At 53.0% G+C, this 12,553-nt stretch overlaps 1 protein-coding gene across 8 annotated transcripts in view; it reads right to left on the reverse strand.

Moving 5' to 3' along the window:
* ANKS1A (ankyrin repeat and sterile alpha motif domain containing 1A) overlaps positions 1 to 12,553 on the reverse strand; it is a 129,356-nt gene that overhangs the window by 37,910 nt on the left and 78,893 nt on the right. For all 8 annotated transcript variants that reach the window (XR_009820256.1, XM_062013300.1, XM_062013301.1 and 5 more), the window contains 2 exons: positions 8,875 to 8,941; positions 953 to 1,059 (listed from right to left, as the gene is read on the reverse strand). Coding sequence is in view for 7 of the 8 variants with exons in the window: in XM_062013300.1 (XP_061869284.1) it covers positions 953 to 1,059; positions 8,875 to 8,941 (174 nt within the window). In the remaining variant the exon portion in view is untranslated. The remainder of the gene's footprint in view (positions 1 to 952; positions 1,060 to 8,874; positions 8,942 to 12,553) is intronic.

Here is a 12,553-nt window from a genome sequence, read left to right on the forward strand (position 1 = left end):
TCCTCCTGTGCCAGGGGCACTGTTTGTGTCCCAGCTGATGTTTTGTCACTTAACAGAAGCAAGTGCTGCCCCATCCTCCTGACACCCACCATTTATATACATTGCATTTATGTGCACAGAGGGTCAGACTGGGGATGCAGGAGAGGAAAAGGGACCATGGAAACGTTGAGGTGAAACAGATCATGGAATCACAGCATGGGGGGGTTGGAAGGGACCTGCAGAGCTCATCCAGCCCAACCCCCTGCAGAAGCAGCTCCCACCTAGACCAGGTCACACAGAAATGTGTGCAGGGGGGTCTTGAAGAGCTCCAAGGAAGGAGCCTCCACACCCTCCCTGGGCAGCCTGGGCCAGGGCTCCCTCACCTCAGCACCAAAGGACTTTCTCCTCCTGTGCCAGGGGAACTGTTTGTGTTCCAGCTGATGTCTTGTCACTTAACAGAAGCAAGTGCTGCCCTGTCCTCCTGACACCCACCATTTATATACATTGCATTTATGTGCAACGTGGGATGCACAGAGGGTCAGGCTGGGGATGGAGGAGAGGAAAAGGGACCATGGAAACGTTGGGGTTAAATAGATCATGGAATAACAGCATGGGGGAGGTTGGAGGGACCTGCAGAGCTCATCCAGCCCAACCCCCTGCAGAAGCAGCTCCCACCTAGATCAGGTCACACAGGAACGTGTCCGGGGGGGTTTGAAGAGCTCCAAGGAAGGAGCCTCCACACCCTCCCTGGGCAGCCTGGGCCAGGGCTCCCTCCCCTCAGCACCAAAGCACCTTCTCCTCCTGTTCCAGTGGCACTGTTTGTGCCCCAGTTGTGTCCATCACCCCACAAACTGCCCCGTTTGGGTTCCGCTCCTGAAGGCACCGTAGCCCTGAGCCCTGACCCTCCCCAGCCCAGCCCAGCTCTGCCCCAGGCAATGCCCAGGCAGGGCAGCTGGCTGGGGCACACACTCACCATGAAGCGCACGTCGTCGAAGCCGTTGAGGAGCAGCTTGCTCTCGTACTGCTGCAGACCCAGCGCCTCCAGCCACTCGCCCACGCTCTGCTCCAGCGCCCGCGAACCTGACGAGAGAGGAACCGGCAGACGCTTGAAAAGGGAGAAGCCGTCGAGGCGGTAGCAGCGGCACTCTGAGGAGGACAGATGGCATTGCCACATCATAGTCATTACCAGCAAGGGGCTCAAAAAGGTGATGGGTGGAGAGGACAACAGAGCAGGAGGCAGAGGGATCCTCTGGTGCGCGCAGCCCATGGACAAGGGGCTTCCGAAGCGCCTCGGTGGGCTGGGGTTTAGTTTGTGTCCTGGGTTAAGGCTCAAGGGAAAGAAACACCTTTGCTTGGGCAAAGTGCTGAGAGGTGCTCGTGGGTCAGTGACATCACATCACATGCACAGCCCTTCGGGGCTCGTCGCCAGGCAAACGTCCGAAGCCCGACCCAGCGGGATGCGGATCCGCTCCTCGGCTCAAAGCTTCACCCCAGGCGGTCCTGGGGGCGAGGGAAGGGAGTGGAGCGGCTCACACTCACACACAGAGCTGTGTGGGTCCTCTCCTCGGGATGCACTGCCCTGCTCAGCGGGCCAGGCACGCCGCAGGCACAAAGCAGCTAGAGAGAAAAGCCATCTTCATGCAGCTGAGACACAAAACAGACAGGATGGGCTCTCCCAAAAGCAGCAGAAGCCAGGCTAGAGCAGCTGTCCACAGGAAGACATGCAAAGACAAAGAAAGCACACAAGCTGCAGCAGAAGAAAAGGAGAAGGCTTATACTTTTTTTCCCCAAGCAGTCCTGAAAGAGGCAAACCATGGTCAGGGCTTTCGCTGGCCGTTATCGCCGTGAGAGGAGCGGAGTGACCCCGAGTCTGAGAGTCCTGGCACTGGCATGTCAGCACCTCTGGCATTCCAGCACGCTGCTGGCACCAGGCTGGCTGCACCCCAGGGCTACTGACGCTGCTGCACCGGGCGATGAGGAACCAGGGCAGCTCTCAGCCAGTCCTGGCAGGTACTCGGCGTGTGCTTGTGTCTGCCCGCCCTTCATTTTCTTCAGCTAAGCGGAGCTGCTGCGGCTGAGCCCTCACTGAAGCAGGGAGCAGCTCTGGAGGAGGAGGCTTTTCAGTTCTTTGCTTCTAAACCACGTCAAAACAAAAAGAGACCAAACACAAGCACACTCTGTCTTCCCACAGCAGCTCAAGTCCAAGACATGCCCTGGCACCTCCTAGCAGGCTCTGAGAAGTGACATTCCTCCCAGTACCCTCCAGGAGCAGTGCAGACGGGCCCTCCCTTCCCTCACCCCTGGGAAGAGAGTCCAGAGACTTGTTACTCCTCTCTAGATAAACCCTCACACCTTAAACATGACCCAAAAAAGTTCAGACATCCCCTTCTCAGTGGGGACTCTGCTATGCAAAACAGCACATCTCTTTTGCCCCCAAGCTTCTTAGCAGATCTGTCTCAAGGCTACTTGCACAGAAAAAGACCATCAGGAGAAGCAAGTTTGCTGTCATTAAACCTCCAACAGGTCAGCTGAAGCTGTTTGGTCCCTTCCCAGCCATCCTTCCCCCTCCCCACCTGCTGCAATGGCTGCACGGAGCTCACGCTGTTCTCTGCAAATCCATGGGCTGAGGGGTGCTGCTGTCCTCTGGGATCCTGGGGGATCCTGCTGTCCTCAGGGATCCTGCTGTCCTCTGGGATCCCGAGGGATCCTGCTGTCCTCTGGGATCCTGGGGGATCCTGCTGTCCTCAGGGATCCTGCTGTCCTCTGGGATCCCGAGGGATCCTGCTGTCCTCAGGGATCCTGGAGGATCCTGCTGTCCTCAGGGATCCTGAGGGATCCTGCTGTCCTCTGGGATCCTGGGGGATCCTGCTGTCCTCAGGGATCCCGAGGGATCCTGCTGTCCTCAGGAGAGCTGCTCTGCCCAGCCAAGCTGCCTTCCCCAGCTCTGGCCAGTCTTCCCAGAGGCTGCAGCACGGCAGGAACGTGGAGCTCACAAAAGCTGCCCTAAAGCAGCTGGTGCAGAGGGGCACCCATTGCCCTGCCCTAAAGCAGCTGGTGCAGAGGGGCACCCATTGCCCTGCCCTAAAGCAGCTGGTGCAGAGGGGCACCCGTCGCCTGGTGCAGAGGGGCACCCCGTGCAGTGCCCGCAGAGGCTCTGGGGGTGCCCATCCTGCCCCGGCTCCTGCCCGCAGCCCCTCGCCCAGCCCCTGCGTCCTTTGTCTGCAGGCAGCGAGCTCCAGCGCTTCCCCCTTCCACTCTGGCTCCTGGCTCCTGCCTCTCGCATCGCCCGTCCCTCCCTTCTCTCCATCCTCTTACCCCTCCCAGCTCCTTCCATCCACCGTGTGAGCGGCATCGGCGGCTGCGGAGAGGGGAGGGAGGCGGCGGCTTCCCAGCTCCCCGCTGGAAACGGCTTCTCAGTGACTGACTGCACAGCCCGGGCTTTCCAAGAACGCTCTGCCCCGTGTGCTCTGACACTGCCGAGTGATTTGTGGCTGGGATTTAATTGATGGTGAGAGAGGTGAGGGAAGTGCTGGCTGCCTCCTCCGGCGCTTCTGGAGGGGAAGGAAAGCACAGCAGCTCCTTCCCCTGAGCTCCTCGAGTTGGTTTGGAAAAACCATTTGCTCTGCTCAGCTTTTTTTTGGTCCATTTGTAAAGGTATTTGTGCTTTTCAAAAGTGAAACTCACACCCAGTGGTCTCTGCTTTGAAAGCCACTTAAAATCAAGACAAAACGAAGGGGAGGGATTTGGAGGGAGGGAAACAGAGGGTGTTCCTTTAAGCATTAAAAGACAAGAAGGATGCCCAAAGCATCCTAAGCTCAAAATAAAGAAGCCCTGAATACCCTCGACACAAGGGGAGCACAAGAACAAATGAATCCCTGTCACCTTGCTCCCCAGCACAACTTCTGAGTGAAACTAAACCTCAGCTCCATCCTTCCCAGGCTCCACATTTCCTACTTTCCAAGGTCTGCAGATGGCAGAGGAGGAAACACTCAACAGAGGGTAGTTAGAAATAATTACAGTGCTTCAAAGTTGCAAAGAGAGCAGGCAAGCAGCTCAGCTCCTTCTGCAAGATGTTCTTCAAGTGACAGGGCTCTCTGCAAAGGCAACAGCAAAGGCAGAGGGCTACCAGGGCTCAGCAAGGTCCCCCTGTAAGTTACTGCTTCAGTAACAAGAGGCTGTTTGGAGGATGAACTGAGCATGTGGGTCAGGATGGAGAAAAAGCATCACTCTGCTTGTGGGAACTGGGGCCTGAAGATACACGACAAAGCTTCACCTGCAAGTCCAAGAAACGACTGTCCACGGGCAAAGTGAGTGTGCAAGAGAAGCAAGTCAGGCACTTACTGCCACAACTGGGGACAATCACCAGCTCAAAGTCCTTAAATCCACTTCAGGGGCCTGTCAAGTCAGGCAGTGCATTAGCAAGATGGACAGGCAAGGCAAATGCAGTCAATTAACAGCATCAGCTGCAAAAAGCACACAGCCAGCATCCAGCATGAGTGGCACTGAGATCACCCAGGCAAATGCAGAGTGCTAACAAAACTCTCCCTGGCAGGTAAAACACCAAACACCTTCCTCACACCTCAGGTCACCTGCAGAGCTGGCTTGCCAAGCCCCAGATGCACTGCCTGTGTAATGCAGCACGTCTCCTGCTTGCATCGAGCTGTGGGTTGAGCAGAGACCACCCATCTCTGTGTGGGGAGAGAAATGCTGCCTGACAAACCCCTGGAACCCACTCAGCAACACCCAGGTTTCTTGCTCCATGAGCTGCTGCAGTGCAGTGGGGTTGAGCTTCTGCTGTGAGCTCTGTCCTCCCCTACTCCAACTCACAGCTGGGAGGAGGTGAACAGAGCTCCAAATTCTATCAAGACATTAGGATGCATCTAATGATCTTGTCATCCAGAAGTGTAACCTGCTCATCCATAACACCACAGCAAGGCAGGGAAGTTTGGTTCCCTTTTTTACATAGGGAAGCTTGATGTGTGGTGCAGAAAGCAGCTATTACCCTAAATCTGTGTGGGCATGGCAGGGACCTGGAAGTGTCTCAGGGCCTGGTCCTGTTCCAGTGTGACCCCAAGGGTCTCTGCTTTGCCTAGACCCAAGGCATTTGCAGGTAATAACTGCTTGTACAGACTCCACATTACCTTTCCAGGCACATTAGTGATTCCAGACACCAGACTAGTCAGGAGCCCCAATATTCTCCAAGTCTCACCCATTTTTGAGGATGGGAGAGCACGTGGCAGGTTCCCTGCAGCTCCCTGCACCTCTGTGAGATGAGCTGAAGTGTTCCACCAGCCCTAACGAAGCCCTGAGGAGCAAAAGCTAAATGCTGCCAGAAAAACAAACACATAGGGGTGCACACACCTCAGGACACCTGAGGGGGAGGGCAGGGCAGGGCTTGTGGCAAAGCAGGATGCTCAACAGCTCCCACTGCAGCACACCAAACCCCACACACTGTTTGCATCCCTCTGCAAAGCTATTTGACCCTAGAAAGTCCTCAGTACAGAGTATCGAGGGCAGGCACAGGGTGAACTCCCACGGGGAATTCCTCCTCCCCAAAGCAAAAACCTGGGTGACAGATGGACATGAGAGAAGCTTCATCAGGGCAGGTGTGAGCTGTGAGTGTGGATATGTTACCAGCATCCCATCAAGAGGAGATGCTGCCCACCCAGAGCAGCTCAGATGCAGCAGTTTGGAGGTGAGGGATCTCTAAGGGCAGAGCTCCACAGTGGCAGCTCTCCAGCATCCTCCATCCTGCTGCAAACGAGCCTCTGAGTTCTGCTTTTGTGGTTTTTTGCTCCTGATTTACAGGCAGAGAAGGGAATTCATGCTTAAAGCACAGGAGGGAGGCACATGTCCTGCAAGCAGCCTTGTTTAGTGGATACTGATACCTACAGGCATGCTCAGAAAGAGCCCAGCAAGCAAACCCCAAGTTGAGGCACGTGGCAGATTAACCACAGCAAAGGGCACAGCCACCATGTCACCCATATTGACCCTCAACTGGCCTCACCCCAGTCCTGCCTCCAGCACAGCCACTGCTCTAGCAGGAGCAGCCAGGGAGGATGATCCTCTCCCCTCAGGAATCCAAGAGGCATGGGGAGAAGGGCATGGCTCCAAAGTGGCAGGACTGGCCACTGGGATAGTGGCACTGCTCCTGGGATGGTGGCACTCAGCCAGGAAGCATCCCAGAGGACAGCACTGCCACAGCTGACCTGGCCTCACCCCACAGAGCATCTCCTCCCACAGGAATCTCAAGATGTAGATTTTCTAACCCACCTTAAGCAGTACATGACATGGAGGCACCTTTGGTGCCCAGACAGCAAAGTTCATCAGATTAATCAAGCTCTCTAGACTGTGTCAGCTCCATTTCCAAAGGCACCATTCAAGCCAAGCAATTATCTCCTCCTTTGAAGACCACCAGCCTCAGCTCCACACAGGAGGAGGGCAGGTTCCTCACAGTGCTGCTTTTGTGCTGCTTTTATTTGAAGAGAAGAACTCAAATAAACCTCCTGAGCAGCTCAGAGCTGCAGTGTTGAGGCAGGGAAAGGGGGGAGGTTATTTCCCCTCTCTGCAAAACAGTATTGGAGACACAGCTGGGACATTTGCACTGATACCAAAGCCTCCTTCCCCTGTTTGCTCCACCTCCTCTTCATGTCTACTTTCCTCAACAGAAGGCACAAAAAGGACAGGGTAAAGATGGTAAAATGGCAAAACAATCTTGTTGGATGAGCAGAGCCAAAGCAACAAAGAGCCAAAGACTGTGCAACGAGGTGCCTGCAGGAGGGTTCACTGACACATCTCTCTGGGGGTCCAGTCTGGAGCCTCAATGTGAACTCAGTGCAGGGTTTGTTACTCCCACACCCCAGGAACCTCTGCCTCTGGGTTTGTTGTAGCTCCCTTGGGTACAGCAGGTACCTAAGGAGGGTGGTTTAACCCCAGATCACCTGCCCTTGCTCTGATGCTGCATTGCAGAGATAAGAGTGATAACAGGACGTTGCTCTGGTTAAGGAAAATCAATGCACTAAGTGACACTGTGATGCTTCCCTTGTCTTCAGCAAGGCAGAAGCAAAGGCAAAATGCACAACTAAATCATCTCAGGAGCTATTTATACAGTTTTAGAATAGAATTAACAAAACTCAGTACTCCAAGGTCACAGAAGCACGTGGCTGAGATGCACAGAACAAAGGAACTGGGATGGGTTGGATCTGCTTTGAAGCACCTGGAGTTTTGCAGGGGGAAAGCTGGAGAAGAAATGTTCAAGCACTCAGGCAAAATCACTTTATGGCTTGCAGAAAAAACAAGTCAAATCCCAGCAATGCTCCAGCTACTCTGGATGGTTTGGTTTAGAGGCTGGGTGGTAGCAGCAGCTCTTTACACCTTCTTCTCTTGCCTTCAGTAAGCTCCAGCTCAACTGCCTGAGCAAGACCCTTCACCCCACACAGGCTTTGCTTTCCTGGTCTCCAAGAAATGCTTCTTAACCTGTGAAATGCAAACAGGCTCTAGAAGACACCTCCTCAGACAACCCCCAATGCAGACTGAGCCCTGCTGATGGCCAGACAGCCTCTCTGAGCCTGCCCTTGCCCATCAGCACCCTCTCACCCAGAGCAAAGCCATCCCAGCCAGGCTGCAGTGCAGCTTTATTTCCAGACTTGCCCAAAATGAACATCCACCTGGGAGAGGTGAATTCCCATGGAGATAACATGGACATTTGATATCTTGGCTGGGGTCACTCTAACCACAAAACTCCCACCCTCCCAGAACTCTGGGAGCCTGAAAGGACAAGTAGAGACATGGTTGGGCAACAGAGAGGTTCTGCTCACAGACCCACACTTAGATAATGAAAAGCCAGAAAAGAGCATCTTGCTACTGCATTATGGGTTTGAAACAAAAGCAAAGCTGTTGTGAGGACTGTGAGAGCAAGCAGAAGCCAAATCCACAGTGGCTGTGTCAGACTAAGTGCTTCAAGAACATTTTGTTGCTATCCACCAGAGGAGAAACTTGAGACACATGTTGTGAAAGGCAGGAGAGAAGTGGGAGCAATTTGTTCAGCTTTCTCAGAGGCTACATCAAAACCAACAGTAGTTGTGGGAGCCAGGATCAGTAGTGTTTTCTGTCCCTGGGATACTGGCTGCAGTCCTTACACCATCTTTTTTGTACAGGCAGAAAACTTGATCTTCCTCCTACACACTGAGCAAAGACTGGAGAAGTTTTAAGCACCAGAAGACAGTGGTTGTTGGGCTGTGTGAGTGGGGCCAAGGAACCAGCTACTCCACAGATGATTTTACTGCTTTCCCAAAGAGCACAGGGAGTGTCCCAGACAACTCCACCTAAAGGGAAGGGCTACAAGGAATCACTTCAGCTCCTGGAAGCCACCAATGAAACTCCTCAATTCTCAGCAATGAGCCTTCATTTGAAACTATTCCAAGATGCAAAACATCACCTCACATTGTCTAAGCAGTAATATCAGGGCCTAGAGTTTATAAATAGGCAGTTTCAAGAAGAAACAAGATCCTCTGCACACACACACTGCTGTCACAAGTGAGTATTCATCAACACTGGGATAATCTGGGTCCCTCCCCTTCCCCATTCAGGCTGGAGGGATCAGCTGCAGTGCTCTTCACCCAGCCCACTTCCCCCAGGAGCCTGCTGGGAGGGAAGGACAGCTGGGCTAGACAAAATGAAAGCAATCCACTTAGGGGAGTAATGAATGAAAACTGCTGGGAGCAGCACTGAGCATCACTCTGGCAAGCTGAGATCTGCTCCTTCTATGCCAGAGCCTTCCCCTCCCTTCTGGGAAGCAAAGCAAGTGGAAAAGATGAGCATGCAGGAGTCAAAGCAGCTTGTTTCTGTACAGAGCACAACCAAGACAGACAGACAGACATGAGCTGGGTACACTACCTGAGATCCTGTGCTGCTCCTGAGAAAAGTCAATGCCTTCACCAATGGAACTCATGATTTTCTCAATCTGAAAACAAAGAGAGAAGAAAGCACATGCTGCATTATTCATAAAGCCTGAGGAGAAGGTAAAGGCAACCCTGGGCATTTCACCTGCCATGGGACTGCTGAGGAACTCTGGGGAAGGATGTTAAGGCACTTGTGACCCATAAAAGGGACCCTTAACACCCTGCTGGAAAAGCCTTGGCAAGGAGGGATGGCTCAGAAGGGATGCAGAGAGGCTGGGACTCCACAGGGCTTTCCCTTCCACAACTTGCCAGTGCTTGGCAATGAACATCTCCAACAAAACCATCCTCCCTGGAACACAGAAATCAGGAAAGAGGCAGCTCCCCCTGTACAAACATGCAGCCCCAAAGGCACAGCCTGAGGAATGCAGCTCACTGACTCTCACAGCATGCAGAGGGGAAACTTGGGCTTCACCTCAGGCTGCCTTGGGTTGGGTAGTTTTGGTTTGGTTTTGTTGGCTCTTTTTTAACCATCACATCTCTCAGTCTCGTGTGTGGAGGCTCCTCATCACTTCCACTGAGAGCAGAGATGCTCACACAGAGCCTGAAAACAGACCTGGTCTGCAAAAGCAGCAGCAGCATGGGGGCAAATGCCTTAAGTACCCAGGAGAGGGAGCTAAAGACAATTTCATCCCCTGATTTGAGCAGCCACAGCCCATGGCTCAAGGCAAACCTCCTGCAATTCAGGGGAAAGCAAAAACTATGGCCTGAGAAGCTGCCTCTCCAAGTCCACTTCAGTTGCACATAAATGGCTGCATTTACCCTCTGAAATGAACCAGTGCCAGTTCCAGCCTGCATGCAGCCCACAGGACACTGCCTCCAATGGGAACAGCAACTGTTCCAAAGCAGTTCTTGAGCAGAATTTGTAAGTGGAGGCTTTCTAATGCTGCAGAGGGAACACTGAAGGGGACAATTGCTGTGTTCATTCTGCCAAGGTGAAAGACCTGACAAACTGCACCTCAGTCAAGTCAGAGTTTTTGATATCACAGAGTCACAGCATGGGGGGGCTGGAAGGGACCTGCAGAGCTCATCCAGCACAACCCCTGCAGAAGCAGCTCCCACCTACATCAGGTCACACAGTAACATGTCATGGGGGGGTTTGAAGAGCTCCAAGAAGGAGCCTCCACACCCTCCCTGGGCAGCCTGGGCCAGGGCTCCCTCACTCCAACACTGACACACTTTTGCCTTATGTTTCAGTGGCACTGTTTGTGTTGCAGCTTCATCCCATCACCCCTTGTCCTGTTGCCAGATACCATTGAAAAAGGGATTCTAAAGCACTAAGGCCCACTATTTTCCAGAGAGTAGAGACACATAAGAGGCTCAGGTCTGGTTGCTTACATCAGTCTTCAATCTATAACCCCCTCCAACCTCCCCCCCTAAAGAAACAAGACAACCTCCTACTGAGAGATTCCTAACTCAAACCTTATTCCTGTGAGGCACCTCAGAGTGGCTGCTGCTGATGCAGAGCTGAGACATCAAATGGCAACAGACAGTTGGGGTGGGGTGGGGGGGGAAACAAACTTCAGCTCTTACACAAGTGTTTGTTTCTTTTCTGGTCTTTTAAGGATAGATTTGGGGAAGGAGTCCAAGTTTTCCTGGAACTCATCCCCCAGCCTGTATCCCAGCATGATGTTTTGCTTGGTGCAGCTGCACAAGCTCCCAAAATTGCCTGGCCAACGAGCAGGGCTCCTGGAAACACTGTGAGGGAAGAGTTTGACTTCCATTCAAAATCAATGGCAGCTTGGAGCTGAGCTCCAGTAGGTGAAACAAAACAAAGAGAAGCCTTAAAAGGCTGCTGCCAAGTCAGATCTCCAAGTCCTGTGGGGAGCAGCCAGGCAGTGCACTTGGAGCACTAAATCTCACCAGGGAGAAGGCATTCATCCATAGAGGGGTCACTCCAGCACGTGGATCCTCTGCCTCAGGAAAGCCTGAGGATGAGCAGGGTCTGAAGGGCAGTTAATGCTCAGCTTACTGGGAGCTTTGATGACCTTCCTCCCTCCCCAAATACCATTCACAATGCAACCACAGATGGAAGAAAAGTGAAGTGTGTTCTACAAAGAGATTGCAGTTGAAGGGAGGGTTTTGAAGCTGCTGGATGCACAGGTCCTGCCCCTGGCACACTGCAGCCCCTAAGGCAAAAGAGTTCATTGCTGTTCTGCCCCTGGACATGACCAGAACTCTAAAGTGACCTGCAGTGAAACAGCTGGGAGACACTTGACCCCAGCACTGGGCTCTCCCCTGAGCTGTGCTGGTCTCACACAAAGGCCAGATGCCATCAAAGGCTGTCACAAGGGTTAACAGAGTCACTAACAGGGTGACAGGATGAGTGATCACATCCCTTGTTTCATAGGAGGCTAAAAATGACAGTGGAGAATTGGTATGATAGCCTGAGACATGAAAGCTTGCACTTAGAGAACACAAGTCATTTGGAACTTCAATCAAAACCTGCCAGCCCTCTGTGCAAGACATGGGGTTGTGGGCTTTGAGCTCAATAAAGGGATGCACTCAAAGAGGGGGAGGCCAAGTAAAAGGCAAAACTCTGCTCCTCCCAAGCAGTCAGAGGCAGTCCTTAAAGACAAAACTCACAGGCTGGGTCATTTTGCAGCTGCAGGGGCCCCAGGTTAAAATGCCACAGCTAGGCATGGTGTCAGCTGCTTTGCTGTTTCAGCTCACTGTGGCTGCATAAGGAAGGCCCAGAAATACAGCTCTTAGACCTGCAAGGAAAGGTTTTCTCAGCTAACCTAAGGCTCTTGTGTAAATCAGTTGCTCTGCTGTATCAGCAACAGAAGTGTGGGGTCAGCTAAAGTGGGACCAGTTAAGAGGAGAAAACTGAACTGCAAGTCTGCCCTGTGATGCTGAGTTTTGCTCCTGCCCCAGTGATGGCTTCAGCTGTTTCCCTGCATTGGAAGCCTTGGTGCCAGTCCCCTTCCCTCCATCAGCCCCACTCCTCTCTGTGGGCTCACTTCTGAAGCTCTTTTCCATTCCTCCTTAGATGTGATGCAGCCTGAAGGATGTGTGAGCAATGCAGCAGCTTCTGTGGACAGTGTGAACTAACTGAAGAGTGTTAATTGCCTCAGGTTGATGAGCAGCAGTTACTGGCTGGAACCTGGCTGGAACCCAGCTCTCACAAGGCAGGTTTTTGCCAGCCACCATTTCAGCAAGAACCACCTGCTTTTGCCCCTCTGAAGCACCAAAGGCTCCCCCAGCAAAGTCTGGAAACTTCATGGTGCCCTTATGTGTCACCAGCAGGTAAAGGCCATGCAAGACATAGAGGGATGGTGCAAAAGAAGCCTCGTTTCCAAACAAGACCATAGGGGTTGGCACTGACTGTCCTGTTCAGCTCCACAGGCTGAGCTGAGCTGAGCTGAGCTGAGCTGAGCTGAGGCAGCATTGCTGGGATGCTGCCACAACCCTGAGGGCCTGCTGCACAATTTTGGGTCTGCAGGTCAATCCAGTTCAAGCTCCAGAAGTTGAAGGGTATTAAATGTTGAAGGTTTCTGTCCCTGCTGTCTGGGACCTTGAGCTAAGAGACATTTGCTTCAGTGGATCTGGAAGCCTGGGAGGTTCTTGACTCTCATGGCATCATCTGGAGAAAGACTCATCTGGTTCCAGCCAAG

This window comes from Colius striatus, chromosome 22, assembly GCF_028858725.1.
Source record: "Colius striatus isolate bColStr4 chromosome 22, bColStr4.1.hap1, whole genome shotgun sequence".
Classification (NCBI taxonomy): domain Eukaryota; kingdom Metazoa; phylum Chordata; class Aves; order Coliiformes; family Coliidae; genus Colius; species Colius striatus.